A 17,977-nucleotide genomic window follows, 5' to 3' on the forward strand; every position below is an offset into this window, starting at 1 on the left:
GGCGGGGAGGGGCCCGGAACCACTTCCCGGAGCCCCGCAGCACTTCTGGGTCAGAGCGCGGCGGTTCCGCCGGTCCGTCCCCGGTCCCCGTCCGGTCCCTTCCCGGTCCCTCCGCCGCCGCCGGGGCCATGGGGCTGGGGCTGGTTCTCCTGGCCGGGTGCTGGGTGCTGGGTGAGGGTCAGAGCCGCCTTTGCCTGGCAGGGAAGCCGGAAAAGTCGCTTTCGTTTCTCCCTGCATCGGTTCCCTTCTAATCGCAAAGGAGCTGCCTCGCTGGTTTAACCCAGTGGAGCCGTCACTTTCCCAAGAGAGACACCGAGAATGTGACTTTTAAATGGCTTGTAATCAAAAAAATACAAACCTATACAAATGCTAATAATAGTCACTATATTGCACCCTACCTCTAGCACATAAAAGTGACTTTCTGACAAATAACACGTGCTGTCTGCGCGGTCGTGTTTAAAAATGAAATTTCTCACGCCGAATGTCTTCACTTGCAGCGCTGGGGATGCAGGACAGCATGGTGCAGCTGCCCGGCGGCAGGTTTTGGATGGGGTCCGGGTCGCTGGAGCAGAGGGATGAAGAGCAGCCCGGCCGGGAGGTGACGGTGAAGCCGTTCGCCATCGACAAGTACCCCGTCACCAACCGGGAGTTCAGGTGGGAGCGCGTCCGGCCCCACTCGGCTCTGGGGGGGACGTGGGGGCTGGTCCTGGGGCTTGGGTGCTGCTTGGGTCCGATGCCAATGCCTGGGTGCTCCCAGCACTTCCTTAGAGCCAAAACATGTGTCCGTCAGTAATAAATCCCTTCTCCAGGTGCAAGCTGAAGCATCTTGCCAGAGCAGCTTGCAAACATGCTGCTTTTTTTATCATTTGTTGTATTTTTTCTCCCTTTTTCCCTTTTATTCTTTTTCCTACTTTTTTCTTTTCTCCTTTCCCTTGATTTTCCTTTTTCCCTTTTTCTTTTTCATTTTCCCTTTTTTCCCTTTTTCTATTTTCTTTTTTCCTTTTTCTTCTTTTTTTCCATTTTTTCTTTTTTAATTTTATTTTTTCCTTTTTCCTTCTCCCTATTTTCACTTTTCTGATTTTCCTTGCAAATCTCTGTGCGTCTTTTTCTTACTAATACGGCCATACTGTACTGTTTCAGATTTTAGGCTCCTATAGGTTCCATTCCAATTTGTAAACAGGGGACCACTCCTCCCGTATTTCGTGGAAGCCCCTGTGCAAAGCACCAGTAAATGCACTGGGCAAAATGAATTTATTTGCCTGGCTGAGCTCTTGGTTAAAAACATTTCCACACACCAGTAGCTGCCCAGCACCACACAGTAATGGGGAAACAAACGGGACAGGAGTAGGATGAGATTATTCACAGTATGTGACATTTATGTGCATTTTGGGGACATTTAACTAACAGCAGCCATAGGTTTTAATGGCTTTTAAGGGATTTTGTTGCTGTGAATACTGTATTTGGCAGTGGGACTCTTGCAGAACTCTTACCCAGACGCCTGAGCGTGTTGTGTTTGTGCCAGGGAGTTTGTTAGAGAAAAGAAATACAAAACAGAAGCAGAAGCATTTGGCTGGAGCTTCGTCTTTGAGGATTTCGTATCTGAAGAGCTGAAAAAAAAAGTCACCCAAAAGCTGGAGGTAAATCTGAACCCCGCGGGGATGTTTCAGTGCTGGTATTTCTGACCTCTCTGCTTTAAGTAAAAAAGACCCTTGCCAGTGTTGCTTTTCTGCTGCGGAGCAGCTCCCTCTCTGTGCAGAGTTTGCCCATTCTCAGTGGTTTTTAATTTAGTCTTGGGTTGTTTTGCTTTTGAAACTGAACAGCTGGGTTGAGCCTGGGTTGATTTATGGCGCTTCCCTGTTTACATCCTCTCCAAACACTGTTGGACAGGACTCCTGAGATGCTCTGGTGAGCTGGGAGAGAGCAAAGCACATTTCAAAGTACTTTATTAATCAAACCTTGAAATAGAAAACTAAGCAGCATGGGCTTCTTGAGATTTTTTCATTTTTAAAAGCAAATGCCCCTCCTCTGTTGGAAAGCACTAGTAAAATGCCTGTGACAACCCAGCTCAAACTGCAGCATTTAACCATTTCCAGACTAACAGATGCTCTTATTTACACACGCTGCCGTTGGAAGGTGTTGGCGGGGAAAGGGTGTTGCCATTCAGCTTTAATGTGGCGTCATTTCTTTTCCCAGTCTGCCCCATGGTGGCTGCCCATCGAGAAGGCTTTTTGGCGACAAGTGAGTGCAAACCCGGTGTGGTGAGTCCTCTCAGTGCTGGCAGCGTGGATGTGTTGGTGTGTGCTGAACCTTATCCACTGAAAATGGGGGGAAAAAATAGCATCTCTGGTTGCTGCACATTCCCTGCCTCGCTCTGTTCTGTCCATTACTCCCTTTTTAATTGAAAAATTCATCAAAACATCTGTTCAATGTGATTCCTCCTCCCAGCCCTCGGGTCCTGGCTCCAGCATAAAGGACAGGCTGGATTACCCGGTGCTGCACGTGAGCTGGAACGACGCGCAGACGTTCTGCGCCTGGAAGGGGAAGAGGCTCCCGGCGGAGGAGGAGTGGGAATTCGCTGCCAGGGGAGGGCTGGAGCGTACGTACCGCAGGCTCTGACCTTCCTCCGAACAGGCATCGAGTAATTAGTTCTACCAGATCCAAACCTCCATCCAGGGATGTTTTCTGAGGTTAATCTGCGGGGCTGAACTGCTGCTTTTGGCCTGGAAGTCAAATTGGTAGTTGTAGTAGTAATAGTAATAATAATAATATAGGAAGAAGGGGCTTATCTAAGATCTTCATGCATCTTCTTAAACAAATCATTTCTGCTAGCTAAACATATCGGGGGTTTGGGCATGGAGTGACCCCCAACACGCACACATTGGTGTGGGGATCACTGTGGGGACCGTGGGGCTCCCTGGCAGGAGCGATGGTTTGTGAACAGGAGCTGATACTGATTCCCATCTCTCCTCGCCTCCTTCGCAGCGTCTGTAGGGATTAGACCAACAAGCCCTGTTCATAGAAACCCCTCTCAGTGTCCCAAGCTGAGCAGAAAAGGATGGTCATAAAAACCTGGTTAAAAATAGACAAACACAGAGGCTGGAGGGACACAGGGGTGACGGTGTCTCTTCCTCTTTGGCAGGAAGGGTCTATCCCTGGGGAAACAAGTTTCAGCCAAACCGTACGAATCTGTGGCAGGTAAGATCCTAAAAATCATCCCATCTATGCTGAGCTCTGCCGAGGGTGGAGTTTAACTGGACCACAGAGCGTGTGGCTGCCCGAGCAGGCAGCGTGGTCCTGGCAAGCAACGTGGGGTCCAAAATTCGGCTCCTGGTGGGTTATCCCAAATAGCCATAGAGGGAGCGGACTCAGCTTCCCTGGGAAACTGGGATTTCAGTGCTTCCAAAAATTCACTCATAACCTAAAGTTCATACATAACTTTGTTCGCAAGGGAGGTTGTCTTGGGAGAACGTTAGGTGATCTCCTCTCTCAGCCAGCAATGCTGCGTGGAGTTAATTTGCAACAGAGTTATTTGCATTATTTAAGTGTAACACGGTCCTGTGAAGAGCAGGACTGTGTTGTCTCCATGATGGGTCTTGGAGCGATCTTCTTCCCGCAGGGTGAGTTCCCGAGGGTGGACACGGCTGACGACGGTTATCACGGCGTCTCGCCGGTGGCAGCGTTCCCTCCTCAGAACAGCTACGGTACGGAGCAGACACCCCCGCCCTGGTTTTGAGGATGGCATTTGCTTCCTAACACCCATTCAATGCTAATTATGAAATCCCATAATTATAGCAAGGTTTCTAATATGACATGGGATCATGTCAGCATCTTGATAGAACCACCAAGCCCAGCAAAAGCGCTGGTGATTGTTTTTGGAGCTGGCTGACATGCACCTGGTGCACTTCAACGCACCAAACTATCCCCTGCTCTTAATTACAAGTCAGTTATTTTGCACTTTGGTGTGATTTACCTGAAAGTCCCAAGCACGCTGTTTGGAGGGCAGCGGATGCCGTGCCCTCACACAGGTGGGAAGCGACCAGACACATTTAAATGTGAGATTTGTGAGCCGGGGGTATTTTGCAACACAAAAAATAGCTTCCAATTCCCAGTCTTGCCATTAAACCATGCTGTTCGAGCAATGCTTCGAATGTTGCGCCCTGTCCCATACACCAAAATGCTTTTGCAGCCCTTACAAACGTGCTCTCGCGTATTTGTCTCAGGGCTCTACGACCTGCTGGGGAACACGTGGGAGTGGACGGCGTCCGAGTACGCGACTCCAGGGCTGTCGAGGCAGCGTGCTCAGAAAATGCAGGTGCTGAGAGGCGCCTCGTGGATTGACACCGCAGATGGGTCTGCAAATCATAAAGCTCGCGTGACTACCAGGTAGGTCCGGGTGACGTCCGGACACTGATTTGCAGTGATTTCTTCTGGCTTGGTTTTATTTGGAAGGGGGTTTTTAAGACTTTTGTCAGTTCCTACTCATTTTTTTTCTGAGAAGCAGTTAGGAAAACACGCTACAAGTAGTGCTAAAAATTTTGCTGCTATAACTAATTGCTTCTCAAATGATGTGTATTTTCCATCAAGTATTTGGAATTCAATGCTTTTCTTGAAGCTATTCAAGGGAAGTGGAGTATGTTTCTAGTCTAGGTCACATTACATGATGTAAGCATTGACTAGGAAGGATCCCTGACGTTGTGTCTCTTCTTCTCCCTGTGAGAATGGGGAACACGCCGGACTCGGCCTCCGACAACCTCAGTTTCCGCTGCGCTGCCGACGTCCCCCCCGGCACAGCCGAGCAACACCGGACCAGACCCGAGCTCTGAGGAGCTCACTCGGGAAGACCCAAAGGCATTTTCTCCTGTGGAGATGAACAGTATCCCCCGGCAGCCACATCCATTAAACTCAGACAGTTTTAAAGACGAAAAATAAATACTTTCAGCTAAAACTCCTCTCCTCACTGGGGCATCCGGCATGAGCGGTGATTTGGAATGGCAGGCAGGGTGGTTTGGCTTTAATGTCCTTTTAGTGTGGTGGATATTACAGCTCCCCTTTAGGTGTCTTTTAAATAAGCAGAAGGGGGTGTGTGTGGGGGGACCAGGACAGAGCTGCTCTGACCTCCAGCTGGAGAACAGGAGCTGAGGGGAGACCTTCTGATCTCTGAACTGCCTGAAAGGAGCTTGGAGCATGGAGGGTGTTGGGCTCTTCTCCCAAGGAACAAGCAACAGGGCGAGAGGAAACAGCCTCAAGTTGCCCAAGGGAGGTTGAGGTTGGATATTGGAAACAATTTCTTTATGGAAAGGGCTGTCGGGCATTGGAACAGGCTGCCCAGGGCAGTGGTGGAGTCACCATCCCTGGAGGGGTAGAACAGACACGGAGATGAGGTTCTCAGAGACGTGGGGTAGTGACAGTGTTGGGTTAACAGATAGACTCGATCTTAAGGATCTTTCCCAACCCAAAGGGGAAAGTTGCAGCCATCCTCTGGGTTTGCTTTGCACCTGCCCTGAGGCCGGCAAAAGAAAAGGCAAAACAAATCACTGGTTGGTTTTTTTTTTTCAAATATTTTACTCGCCTTAACTCTAAGCAAACTCATCGGTTTTATGCAGCGGCGATCAAAACAGCTCTTCCTCGGCTGCCAGGGTCAGCAAAATGGCCTTGCAGGTGTTCTCGAAGAGGGCGGCTCTGTTCTGCGCCTCCCCCTTCTTCACCCAGTGCCGGTAGGTGCGGAAGGCACAGGCGTCGATCAGTTTGCGGACGGGCTTCAGGGCGTAGGGGTCCCGCACCACCAGCTCCCTGGTGACCGACTTCACCAGCCGGTACTGGTAGTAAATACGGACGGACGCCAGGACGGTGAGACAGATCACCTGCAGCACGGGGGGAACACGTTGGAATTCATGGCCAAGCTCACAACAGGACCGGATTGGCCCCAGTGCATCCCATGTGGATGTGGAGGAGTTGGGAGGGAACCCAGCTCCTGGCACGGGTATTTAGTCCCGTGTGAGCGGTACGGGCTTTCTCCAAGTGTGCCTTTAAATTAAAACTGTGCCTCAGGCCTAAATGTGTCACCTAATGCCACTTTGGGTACCTCTGCGCTGCCTTCATGTCCAGCTATAGGGAAAGGATTTCTCTGTTTTATCAACTTTTGCATCATTTGAGGCACCCATGTGATGTCAAGATCATTAATTTCCCCTTAGAAGTATTTTTTTAAATCATTTGGGGGATAGGCAGGCTTTCCCCTTTTCGCATTTAATTCCCTTCTGTACAAAAGCTCTCAGTAAATACCAGAAAGTAAATTAAACAGCGCTCGGAGAAGGGTCTCCACCCAGACTACTGCGTCCAGCCAAAGCCCAGATCCACCAGCCTGGCTGGTTTGAACTCCCAGTTCAGCTGGGAAACCCATCCCACCGCCCAGCTCCTGCAGCTCCGGGGCTGAGGGTCGGGGTGCAGAGACACCCCCATCCCCAAGCTCACCTTGAATTTGCGGAAGGGGCTGAAGTGCCGGACCTCCTCCACGTCGTACTGCTGGAAGAAGGGGTGCGCCAGCGCCTCCTCGGCCGTGTACCGCTGCTGCGGGTCCACCACCAGGAACCGGGAGATCTGCACCAGGGCACCAAATCAACCAGGGCTGTCTCAGGTATCTGCAATCCCCCCACCCCCCCCCAAAAAAAAAGCTTTTGCCATCCCCAAGCACCTACCAGGTCCTTGACGGTGTCCGAGCGGTCGTCCCACTCCGGGGAGCCGAACTGGTAGTCCCCGTTCATGATCATCCGCAGCATCAGCATCTGCTTGCGGTGCCAGAAGGGCGGCGAGCCGGCCAGCAAGGTGTACATGATCACCCCGGTGCTCCACCTGCGGGCAGCCAGTGGGACCCTCCAGCCCCGGGGACACCCACACGGATCCGTATCCCCCCAGATGGGACACGCTGGGCTTTGCCACCTTAGAAAACCAGGGCACTGCCCTGGGCGGTGTCTGAATTCACACTGTGTGATTTTTGGGGTTGTCCTATGCAGGGGCAGGAGTTGGACTTGATGATCTTTGTGGGTCCCTTCCAACTCAGGGCATTCGGTGATGAGGGACGCTGAGCTCTCTGCTGGAGCTCGGTAGCCCTGATGGTTAATAAGGAGCAGAAGCTGCTTTGCTGTTGGGAGCGGTTTTGGGTTTTTGTGTTGAGCTGATGTGGAGCTGTGTTCATGGACACTGTAAACTGGTGGCATTTACCTTTCTTGGGGATTTTAGGGGAGGGAGAGGGTGTGGGAGGGTGGGATGTGGCGGTGCCAGCAAAGCTGGATGCTCTGGGGCTGTCTCAGTTCAGATTTGCAAAGCATCCTGGTGCTGGGCTTAATGGGGGTATTTAAACTGAAAAGGGGCCGAAATGCCCTGATACGTCTCAAGCGGTTCATTACAGCTCTCAGCACTGTACACCTGAGCCTGCAGCCACCAGAAATGGTGGCAACGTCCCTGCAGGGCTTGGACTGGGCTCTGAGGGGCTTTCCTGAGCCGGGCGCTCTCTCAGGGGCTGCCTTGGACTTGTGTTTTGCTACGGGGTGTGTTTAAAAAGTGCTGGACCTTGGACCCAGCCCTGAGGTGATTTTTCTGCGCTGACAGGGCAAAGCAAGGACATGGGCTCATCCCCATGTTGCTTCTCCCCCAGCGCTGTGCCAGAGCCCCCTGCTCACCAGGACAGCCCCTCACAGCCCCCAAAGGGTGTTTTTTGGTGCATCAATTTAATTTCTTCCAAACACTCATTGGTCCCCATCTGCACAACTCTTGCTGTGCCTCAAACCACGTGTGTTTTAGGAGCAGGGTGAGGTGGGAAGGAAAGCATCTCACTCACATATCAACCTCCTTCCCGTAGCCTTGGTGCTCATCGTCCATGGAGCACTGCAGGATCTCGGGGGCCAGGTAGCCAGGGGTGCCGCAGATCTCTGCAAAGACAGGGCAGAGCATCCCCTGAGCCGCTCGGGACGGTTGGTGTCGTCCCCTGAGCAGTCGGTGAGGGGATCTGGATCCCAGGTGGGATCTTCGCAGCGGTGGCGCTTGCAGGGAGTAACTGCAACCTGTGTGCGTCTCGCTGGTCACTTCTCTTGGTGGGTTATAATGGCAAAAATGCGAGTGAGGAGAGCGATGGGGGCGATGCTTGTTGTTGGATGTGTGGCTCTTTGCAGGGTAGGAGTTGGGGAACAACTTTAATGTTGGGCAGTAAATGCATGGGTGATGAGGGTCAGCTTGGGGAGAAAAGCAGTGGGAAGAACAGGATGGTTTTCCTAATGGGCAGCAACGTGTTCATGGTAAGGAGCGCAGCGTGGAGGCCGTGCCACCGGCAGCGGGAGGGCACCCCGAGCCAAGAGGCACCTGTGTGCACCCATGGCAGCGAGACTGGCCCCAGGGAGACTCCAGGGATGGAGAGACTCCACCAACTCGCCCTGGGCATTGTGGCAACAGGCTGGCTCTACCGGCCCCGGGCCAGCCTGGCATTGTGCCCGCCTCACCATCTTCCTACCTTTGAGCTTCTCGTTCTCGCGCAGCTGGCAGGAGAAGCCAAAGTCCGTCAGCTTGATGTTCATGTCGTCATCCAGGAGGATGTTCTCTGGCTTCAGGTCGCGGTGGACGATGTTGATGGAGTGGAGGTACTGGATCACTTCCAGCAGCGCACGCATGATCTTCCTGGGGCGGGTGAGAGCAGCTCTCCTGACCCCAACACCCACCGGCACCATCCCCCCGAGGATGGGGACAGGGACAAGGACTGTGCCCCCGTCTCTGGGCACAGCCTGGGGTGCAGTTGTGCCCGTGGGCGCTGTGCTGGCTGCCAGGTCAGCCTGCGAACCTGCGCTCAGCTGCTGCAGCGTGATTTTTAGCCCTCTGCATCTGGCCTTACCTGGTTTCCTTCTCGCTCAAGGTGACTTTCTCGGTGAGGTAGTCAAAGAGCTCCCCTCTCTTCATCCTGCACGTGGGAGGGAAAACAGAGGCAGCAGCTGAGCTGCAATGGCAAACCAGCCCCAAGCCTGTGGGGAGGATCAACGGGGGGGTCAGTGAGTCCTGACAGCTCTAGGGCACCCATTGCACAAAGTGACAAGCCAGCTTGTGGGTAAAAATGCCTACACGTTGCTGCAAAAACATCAGACAGGAGGAGGAAAGGCTGTTCCCGCAGAGGGCAGGTTTTTGGATGGGACAGGGACGGGGCTCTCCCGGTGCCATCCCCCTCCGCTGCCACCCATCGCGCTGCCCCGGTGTCAGAAGGCACAGTGTCACATGCACCCCGGGCCCACCGAGCATATAAATAACCCGCAGGGATGCACAACAGCTCCTGCCAAAGGTTATGGAGAAACCTGAGCAGTGCGGAGCCGCTGACGGAGGGGAAACGCTGCCGGCCAGGCTGCAGTGAGCCAGCTCACAGCAATCGAGGCTCATTTCTACCTCAAGCAAGAGCTGTTTGTCCCCTTTTCGGGCCATAAAAAGTTGGGGCGGGCGTTGGTGGCTGCCTGCAGAATGGGAATGGGCTTGGGGAGACGGGCAGCTGGTACTTACAGGTCAAACACCAAGAAGAAGAAGGTGTTGGATTCGTAGCTGTCCTTCAACTGGACTGCAATAGAACACAGGGGCTGTGAGGACAGTGCATAGCATGTTCCTGTTCATTAATGGACTACAAAGTGCTGATCTAATTGCTAATTGAAGTAATGAGGAGTTGATCTTCATTAGTATTTTGGCTGGGAGATGACCTGGGCACTGGTGGCACATGTACGGAGGTAAAGCAAATGATGCTTTGATCAGGTGCCCTGCACCGTGTTAGGACCATCAGAGGTCTGACCCTTCAGGGATTTCACCCCAAAACCCCTTCTTGGGGACACCCTGAGGAAGAAATGGGGCAGAAAACCCTCTTGCTCCGATGCCCACAGCTGCACTTACTGACATTGGGGTGGCCTGAGACTTTCCGGAGAATGTCGATCTCTTTGGCGGTGGCTTCTCGCAGCTCCTGCACCTCCTCGGGCGATATGTTCCCCGCTGTGATGTCGATGATCTTCACGGCGTACTCCTGCTGGGTGGTTTTGTGAATGCAGCGACGGACGACGCTGCTCACCCCCCTGCCAGGGACAACACAGACAAGATGGGGGTTTCCGTTCCTCCCCGTCCAGCCTGACTTCACCAGCCATCAGCGCTGGGCTGGCTGGTGTTTTCATGTGCGGGTGGGTTTTGCTTTGTTGTGGTGGGGCAGAAGTTTCTGAGCTGATGGAAATGGTTTTTTCATGCTATTTTTAACTCCATGCTGCCATGGGCCTTGTTCATATTGGGTTCCCAGGGGATGCTGTTTCTCTCAGGTATAGGAGCAGGTGAAACCACAGTTTGCCAAAAACAAGCTTTACCTGCCCAAAACCTCCTTCGGCTCATATTTTTCATAGAACTCCTTGGATGAGCTCCAGTCCGGTAAGTCTTCCTCCTTGGTCATCTCTGGCTTCTGTCCAGCAACACTCCGGGCTTGTCTGCCAGCAGAAAAGGGCTGCAAGGAGAAAAGAGCGCGATGGGCACTCACTGCTCCGGGACAGGGACCCAATCCCTTCCAGAGGAGAAAACATCCAGGAGGGAAGAGGAGGAGGATGATGATACTGGACCACAGACCAAACGGGACATTTTGATGGTTGGAAACGCAAAGCTTTGCCCTTGGGACCCTGTGGAGATCCCATTGAGAAAAGGAGAAATCCCACCGGATCGCTGTAGCCTGGCTGGGGCTGAGGTTTTGGAAGAGCTCCAGCACCTCAAAACCATCGTCCTCCAGCTCCTACCAAGTGCTAAGGGCTACACCACACTCCCCCTGGTTTCTCCCACCTGGGAAAGCAACTGGACCAATTCTTTTATGAGTCTCCTGCCGAAGTGCTGTATGGAGAGCATGGGGAGCGCTGGGGGGGCAGCGGTGAAGCTGCACCTCAAGCTCACAAAGGCGAGCGGTATCCAAGGCAGGTTGGAACGTCCCCAGGTCACCCCACACCAGCACCACCCAAAGACCCCTGCGAAGCCCTAAAATCTCCTTGTCTTTTTTGCTACTAAGTTGTCTGGAACAGTTTGCATGAGAACAAGGAGGAAAAAAACAGTGTTTAAAGTTGAACGGAAAAGGACTAAGGAGGGAAAATGGGTCGCAAGGGGGCTTGGCGGGTCAGGGTATAGGCAGGGGATCGAGTGTCTGGGGACAGCCGTGTTGTGTGGGGTCAGCCGGGGCTGAGCCAGCACGAGGACAGCTGTTTGTTTTTTAGTATAACAAGGAGGAAGAGTGTGACAATATCATGAGCTCTGGGATAGAGAGAGGCAAAACAAAATAACCAGTAGTCGCGATCCCTAATTTTCACTGGCATTTTTCCCTTCATGCCCTGAGAACTGGACACCCTGAGCTTGTCCCTGCCCCCGGCACTGCTGAAATCTCGATTGTCCTGATCCAGCTGCCTCGCAAATGTACCCAGACACCAAGCAGCTGGTGTGGAAAGCAGCTCTTATAAGCTCAGGCAGCAAAATTGTCGCTTTGGGCTGACAGTTTGCTGCTGGGGGAGGGACAGTAGGTGGGCAGGAGAACCCAGATGTTGTGAGTTTTCCTTTGCCCTTCTCTCTGAGGTGGCAATAGCTCTGCCAGGACACTCCCAGGTAGGTTTGCATCTCTAAGTCCATTTAAATCTTACTATCAATGCGTCTCTGTCCTGACCTGGTTATAAGGATTGATGCTGTGGTTTAGGGCTATAACAAGGGCTGAAGCATTTCTAAACAGCCATGAGTTTGATTTAATTTGTAAAATTTTAGCTTTTGGAAATACTGTAAGCAACATCGAGGGGAAAAATATCTCCATGGTGGGGGGGAAAACAAAGAGTTTGGGGTTTTCTTTTTTTGGAAGCTGAAAATCAAAGTCCTGGGAGTTGGTGTCGAAGGGCTGGAGGCAGGGGAGCAACTGTGCAGTGATGCTGGGGGTCTGTGCAACTTCTGGGAGGAAAGAGCCCAAGAGTTTGTTTAACACATCCTGATGTTATATAAACAGTTGGCAGGGAGCACCAACAGGAGAAGCTGGTTTTATTATCAGGGCTGTATGAGCTCCATGGGAGAGCAAGGGGGGGATAAAGGGGATCAGGGGACGCTGTCGGTCTTTGGGCAGATGGAGGAATAAATGCTAACGGTGCCGGTGCTGGACGTTGTCACCCCGCTGCTGTACAACAGGGGTTTAAATGTTTGCCTTGGTAAATATCCAATAACATGCAAATATTGATTGAGATCGCTCTGCAAAGCTCAAGCCAAAGTCAGCTTTCAGGCCAGTTATGGCACTGAACCCCAAAAATCCCCGTCCTGGCCCCCGCGATCCCCCCACCCCAGGCGCGGGTTTCTGCACCGACCCCTCCCGCTTTGGCGCCCGCAAGGAGCCCCCGGGGAAATAATAATGCTTAAAATAATCCTGAAATCAACCTTCCTGGGGTAGCTAACCCCCCCCCCCCCGGCTCCCAAATCCTCCCCCCGCACCGTCTCCTGAAGCCGCTTTCTTCCAAAACCCGGGTTCCCGCAGGGCGCCCCCGCCGGCCTCACCTCGCTGCGGGCAGCCTGGATCCGCCGCTTCCCCGGGACGGGCCAAGGGCAGCGGCTGGGCCGGGCTTAGGGCCTGGGCTCCGGGGAGCTGCCGCTGGGCGCCCGGGGGGTGCCGCCGGGTGTCCGGGAGCCGAAGCCGGGGGCCCGGGAGGTGCCGCTCAGCGCTGGCCGCCGCCGCCGAGCCAAAAATAAAGCGCAGGGCGACTTGGCAGCCGCGGCGGGCGGGGGGGCATGTTGGGCCACGGCTGGAAGGGAGGTGATGGGGGAGCGCGGACCCCCCTTCCCCGGGGGAAGGAGCTGCTGGCGGCGGCCGCGGGGAGCGGAAGGGGAGCGGAAGAGCCGCGGAGCAGCGCGGAGGTTCGGGGACTTCCCGCGGCGCACCGGAGCTTTAACCCTTCCCTGCGCGGGGGGAAGCGCCGGAGCGATTCGTGGCTGAGCCGCTCCCAGCTGGTGATGCTACGGGGGGGCTTGGCCGGGTCGCCCCTCTTGGCTTTCCTGCGTGGGCTGTTGGCTTTCCAACATTGTGAGCTGTACATTGTTTTACTGGCTGCACTGTGCTTTTCCCAAAGCCTAAAAGTCTCTTCTTCCAAGTAATAACTGATAGGACAAGAGGAAATGGCCTCAAGTTGCACCAGGGGAGGTTTAGATTGGATATTGGGAACAATTTCTTCCCAAAAAAGGGCTGTCGGGCATTGGAACAGGCTGCCCAGGGCAGTGGTGGAGTCACCATCCCTGGAGGGGTTTAAAAGATGCAGAGATGAGGCTCTCAGGGACGTGGGTTAGTGCTAGATTTAGTTTTTGGTTGAACTCAATGATCTTCCAACCCAAATGATTGTATGACTCTATAAATGCATCTCCCCGCCTGCTCAGGAAGAGTATTGTAGGGCTGTCTGCCGCACCAGCCCAGTACAGGCCGTTCTGGCCCAAACTGGGTTTTCTTCTTCTTTTCACCAGGATGGCGAAGCACCTGGCGACTGAAACGTGAGCTTGATCAGCAGAAACGAAGCTGCTGGTGGCACCGGCGAAGGTAGTTTTGTCCTTGTCCCCCATTTTGAATACAGATTTTAGCTTTTCCTTTCTAGGAACTGCAGGTCAGAGACGGGGGCTCTTGGGAACAAGCAGAATACCCAACAGCACAAAAGCAGTTCAGGAAAAACAGGTCATGTTATGAAAGTATTTTTAACAGGGATTGCACTTTTCGGTACAAGGTTATTCCCTCCCGCACTTCCCCTGTGAGAACACACCTTCCTGGTGCTCACAATCCTCCCTTCGCAGCACAGGGTTTATGACAGCGCTGGAGAGCAGGAGGGTGCTCGCTCTGCAGGCTTCGGGGGTTTTAGCAGGGCAGGATCTAGCTGCTCACTCCAATGGAAAAAGGCAGATTTGCACTTTGCATCACTAAATACTTTTAAAATGGAGATTTATTTTTCCTTCATGTGGCAGCAGTAGCTTTGTCACTTGTCTAAGCTGGGTGGGAGGAGGAAAAGGCCACACCACCCGCCATCACCTTCTCATGTGTCAGCCCAGGACACCGACCACAAGATGGAGGAAGAAAAGTCCTCCAGTCCCTGCTTGTATTACTGGGAACTGCCAGTCTGGCGTGACTGCATCATCTTGCAGTTGCACAGCTGCTTGATAGCACATTGGTTTGCTCAGGTAATGGCCACCCAGAGAGATCCTCTCAGAGCAGAGGGAAAATAGTTCTCAGAACCCCTTGAATCTGAATATAGAGTTTGTTTTTAAGAGTACAACAGGAGGCCCTTGGGGAACGGAGCCCCACTGCATCCAGAATAGCGTGGAGTCAGACACTGTGCTCCTCATCCTTGTGTATTTCAACCAGCAGCAGGGTTCAAATGCTCAAGCAGGAGATGTCTGGCACCCACCGAGCCACGGGTGCTCCCAAACTCCTGTAACTCCAGCTGGTGAGCGGACAGAATCCTGCCAAAACCAGCCCTTGCCTGCTCACCCTGCAGACTCAACTCCAAAGTCCACTAAAGCCAGGTACTTCTAGAGAGAGAAGTTTATTTAGACACCATATCACATACATTCAACACAATCACCAAACAGGTTAACCCCAATTAGCTCATTCCACTTTATTGTTCATTCTTTCATTTTGTGCGAAGTTAATTTGCTGTTGTAAGTTTTATCACATCTGTAGCGGCTACAGCAGGCGTCAAGCCACGAGGACAATAGCGTGAATATGTGAACTAACAAGATATCAGACTTTATTACTGAAGCTTTTTTTCATTCACAGGTCAGTTCTTGTAAGATGGTCTTCAGCAACCTTGTTCTGAAGGCTTAGGCTAAACCTGTAAGGTAAGAAAGTTATCACAGTTAATCCCTGAACAGCAAGCAGTCCAGCCCTCCTTTGCTATAAGGCCAAACAGAACAGCAACTTCCTTTAACTGACTTCACTGTTGTGCTCTGTAGCAATCCCCATTCTTTACCAGATGGATAGCAAAAACAAGACGTTCCCACAATAATTTTATTAATTAGCTCATTCAGTAGCCCTCTGTTAGCATTGTTGACTTACCATTAGCAAACCTGCACTGCTTCAGTACTTCACTGAAGCCCTCGCACAGTTTGAGGTCAGTCTGGTTCTGCGCGCACTCCAGGAATTGTTTCATTTCATACTGGCAAGGAGCAAACTGTGCCTGCTGCTGCTGCTGGTAGGCAGGTTGAGCTGCCTGGGGCTCCTGAAACAGCAAAACCCTCCATAAGTCCCTTTACACAGCCAAACCACCCCAGTACTGCTTGCTGTGTATTTCTTCCCTGTGTTTTAGTCAAAATGCTGGGTTACTTTTTAAATGGAAAAATAAATAACAGGCTGAAGTATGAAGTTTCCAGCAGCAGCATGACACACACTGAACAGCTTTGCAAGTTATAAACACTTGGGAAACTTTGGGTACACTTGGGTAACTCTAGATATCATCTGGACGAGGCAACAGCATTATCTTAACGTTTGAGCGGCACAAGATGATCTTGCAGTAGACCTGGAGCGAAAGCCCTGTCTGAATCAGAGAGGTACTACAGTAGAAAACACCACTACTACCCAACAACATGCACTCATGCACCCCTTTGAACTACTTTTGAGATACTTCATAGTGATTGTGGTAGTCACCTTGGAGATTTAATCTCTACAGCTACCCCAGTTTTCCAGCTGTGACTCCTGTGGTTTTTAAGTCTATAGCAATTACCTCAGGTTACATAGAGTTGATGTCACAAGTTAACTGTGCCGCATCAGCTGGTGTCCAGTTATGTTCTCTTACCTGATAAGTAATATCAGGCCTCGCAGGCTCAGAGCTGCTTCCTCCACCAAATCCCCCAGTAAGCGCATGACCTATGGTGTGGCCTACAGCAGAGCCCACAGCGACTCCGGCAGCAGTTGTCGCCATCTGTGCCATCAGGCCAGGCTGCTTCGGTGCAGGAGCAGCCACGGCAGAAGGTGGTGCCGCCGCTGGGACAGGCGCCCGAGCAGCAGGCGCTGGCGATGCAGCTCTCATCGGTGGTGCCCGACTGCAGGGACATAAAGAGAAACCTCACATTAACAAATTCAAACCGGCAGAGGCCGCCTGGTTGCAGGGAACGACCATGTGCGGTTCCTCCTTGTTACAGCCTGCACGGTGATAGCAAGAAGTCAATGTTGTTATTTATGAACAGGGTAATATGTACAGGCTTCTTTTTGGTTGTTTTAAGGACCAACTGCAGCCCCACGCCCCAAAGGACCGCGTTATTTTGCGGGAAATGAGATATAACCTAAAAGGGCTGATTAAATAAGGCCTTAGCGCTCAGGCACCGGATGGCCGGGCCCTGCCGCCCAGCGAGGGCTGAGGAGATCCACTCCCATGCCCGCCAGGCGCCCCCCCGGAGCTCAGAGCAGCCGGGCCCCCCTCCCCACCGCAGTGCGCCACCCAACCCCGCAATGGCAGAAAGGCCTCTGCCGCCTGCGGCCTACCCGGGGGCGGGGAAGGAGAGAGAGGGAGAGAAAAGGGTCCAAGCCGCCCTCACCTGGCGGGGGGCGCCACGCGGGACGTGCGGCTCCGGCCGCCCCTCGGCATCGCGGCGAGAGAGGTTCGCTGAGCTGGGGAAAAAGAAATAAAAAGAGAGAACGCGGCCCTTGCGCTGCCGCCACCCGCCGCCGCCTCTGAAGGTCACCCGACCCGCGCCGCGTCACTGCCGGCACACGGGGGCGTGGCTTCCGCTGGCCGCGCCCCCTCCATCGGCCGCGCCCCCTCCATCGGCCGCGCCCCCTCCATCGGCCACGCCCCCTCCATCGGCCGCGCCCCCTCCATCGGCCACGCCCCCTCCATCGGCCACGCCCCCTCCATCGGCCACGCCCCCTCCATCGCGTGGCGGGGAAGGGCGGCCGGAGGGAGCGATGGCGGCGGCTGCTTCTGTAAAGATGAACCGATAAACCGCGTTTTAACGTGCGGCGGGAGTCGCGCTCTCTGGAGAAGGCCAGAGGCGGCACGCGAGACACCCCTCACAGAATCGCTGCGTTTCACCCCAAAAGCTGCGGTTTGCCGCCCACTGCCCCAAAAAGGAGCCACGGCACCTCCTGCCGCCTTCAGCCCCGTGCACACGGCCATCTGCGTGGGCTGGCGTGTAATCTTCTGTCTTTTTAAATGTATTTATCAATTAACTTATTAACTTATTATGTTTATTCAACGAACTTTACCATAGAATATATCATGACAGCACCAGGCTCACCAGCTGCTCTGGTAAGGCTGAACCCTGTCCCAGCCGTGCCTGGGGCTCTGGGCTCTGCACACACAGAGGAAGGTGGCTGCTTTTTTATTATTATTATTTGTTTTTAATAAAAAGAAAAAAAAAGGAAAAAAATCTGGGAAGTTTGGAGACAGATGGTGAAAGACAGCTTTAAAATACCGGTATTGTGTAGTCGAGGGGAACACGATAAAAATAGCAAATAGAAGAGAATAAATGAAAGTATAAGTCAGGGCTTCTGCTGTGTGATCATGAGACCAGATCCAGAGCTGTTATGATAAAGTGAGCGCCACCGCAGTTACTTTGTTAAATGGAGGGAGTTCTTTAGACAAAACACGAATGATTTGGGGAAGCTGCTGCGAGTTATGAACCTCAGCAGAGCTTCAGAAAAGAATGAACTGTTTAATGAGAAGAAGGGCACATGTTACATCATATAACTTGGAATATAATTAAAATATAGTTCTAAGAGTTTAATCCCTAAGTCCCCATATACCAGAGGTAGAACTGTTGTGAAATTTGATCCGTACTTACTCAGTCGTTAATAATTTAGCACACGATTTGTTTGGTGGTTTATCTTGATTTTACACCCCGCAGTGCTGCCTCCTGCCCGCCAGGCGGCGCCACAACCACGCGCCACGCCACGCCAACCCCCCCTCGGCCTGACGTGACGTGACGTCGTCGCGGAGCGCCACGTCCGGCGGGGCGGGAGGGG

General features: G+C 52.9%; 3 protein-coding genes across 3 annotated transcripts; 1 reads left to right on the plus strand and 2 right to left on the minus strand.

Annotated features, from left to right (window-relative positions):
- The first annotated feature begins 42 nt into the window (after nucleotides 1-42).
- On the plus strand, nucleotides 43-4,945 carry SUMF2 (sulfatase modifying factor 2). The gene is made up of 9 exons (XM_082068391.1): nucleotides 43-171; nucleotides 498-654; nucleotides 1,523-1,637; nucleotides 2,194-2,238; nucleotides 2,446-2,596; nucleotides 3,140-3,195; nucleotides 3,617-3,701; nucleotides 4,221-4,383; nucleotides 4,718-4,945. The coding sequence occupies exons 1-9, from the start codon at nucleotides 129-131 to the stop codon at nucleotides 4,821-4,823; spliced, it is 921 nt and encodes a 306-aa protein (XP_081924517.1). The 5' UTR covers nucleotides 43-128; the 3' UTR covers nucleotides 4,824-4,945.
- A 597-nt stretch (nucleotides 4,946-5,542) lies between these two features.
- PHKG1 (phosphorylase kinase catalytic subunit gamma 1) lies at nucleotides 5,543-12,879 on the minus strand. Its single transcript, XM_082068434.1, has 10 exons — nucleotides 12,541-12,879; nucleotides 10,356-10,489; nucleotides 9,901-10,076; nucleotides 9,523-9,577; nucleotides 8,873-8,938; nucleotides 8,498-8,661; nucleotides 7,832-7,922; nucleotides 6,693-6,846; nucleotides 6,469-6,594; nucleotides 5,543-5,861 (listed from the first exon to the last, which is right to left on the minus strand). The coding sequence occupies exons 2-10, from the start codon at nucleotides 10,436-10,438 to the stop codon at nucleotides 5,610-5,612; spliced, it is 1,167 nt and encodes a 388-aa protein (XP_081924560.1). The 5' UTR covers nucleotides 10,439-10,489; nucleotides 12,541-12,879; the 3' UTR covers nucleotides 5,543-5,609.
- A 1,666-nt stretch (nucleotides 12,880-14,545) lies between these two features.
- On the minus strand, nucleotides 14,546-16,726 carry CHCHD2 (coiled-coil-helix-coiled-coil-helix domain containing 2). The gene is made up of 4 exons (XM_082068453.1): nucleotides 16,549-16,726; nucleotides 15,810-16,056; nucleotides 15,074-15,236; nucleotides 14,546-14,849 (listed from the first exon to the last, which is right to left on the minus strand). Exons 1-4 carry the CDS (start codon nucleotides 16,596-16,598, stop codon nucleotides 14,839-14,841), a joined length of 471 nt encoding a protein of 156 aa, XP_081924579.1. The 5' UTR covers nucleotides 16,599-16,726; the 3' UTR covers nucleotides 14,546-14,838.
- Between the last annotated feature and the right edge of the window lie 1,251 nt (nucleotides 16,727-17,977).

Source organism: Streptopelia decaocto (assembly GCF_964273445.1).
Source record: "Streptopelia decaocto genome assembly, chromosome: 18".
In the NCBI taxonomy this organism is placed as follows: Eukaryota; Metazoa; Chordata; class Aves; order Columbiformes; family Columbidae; genus Streptopelia; species Streptopelia decaocto.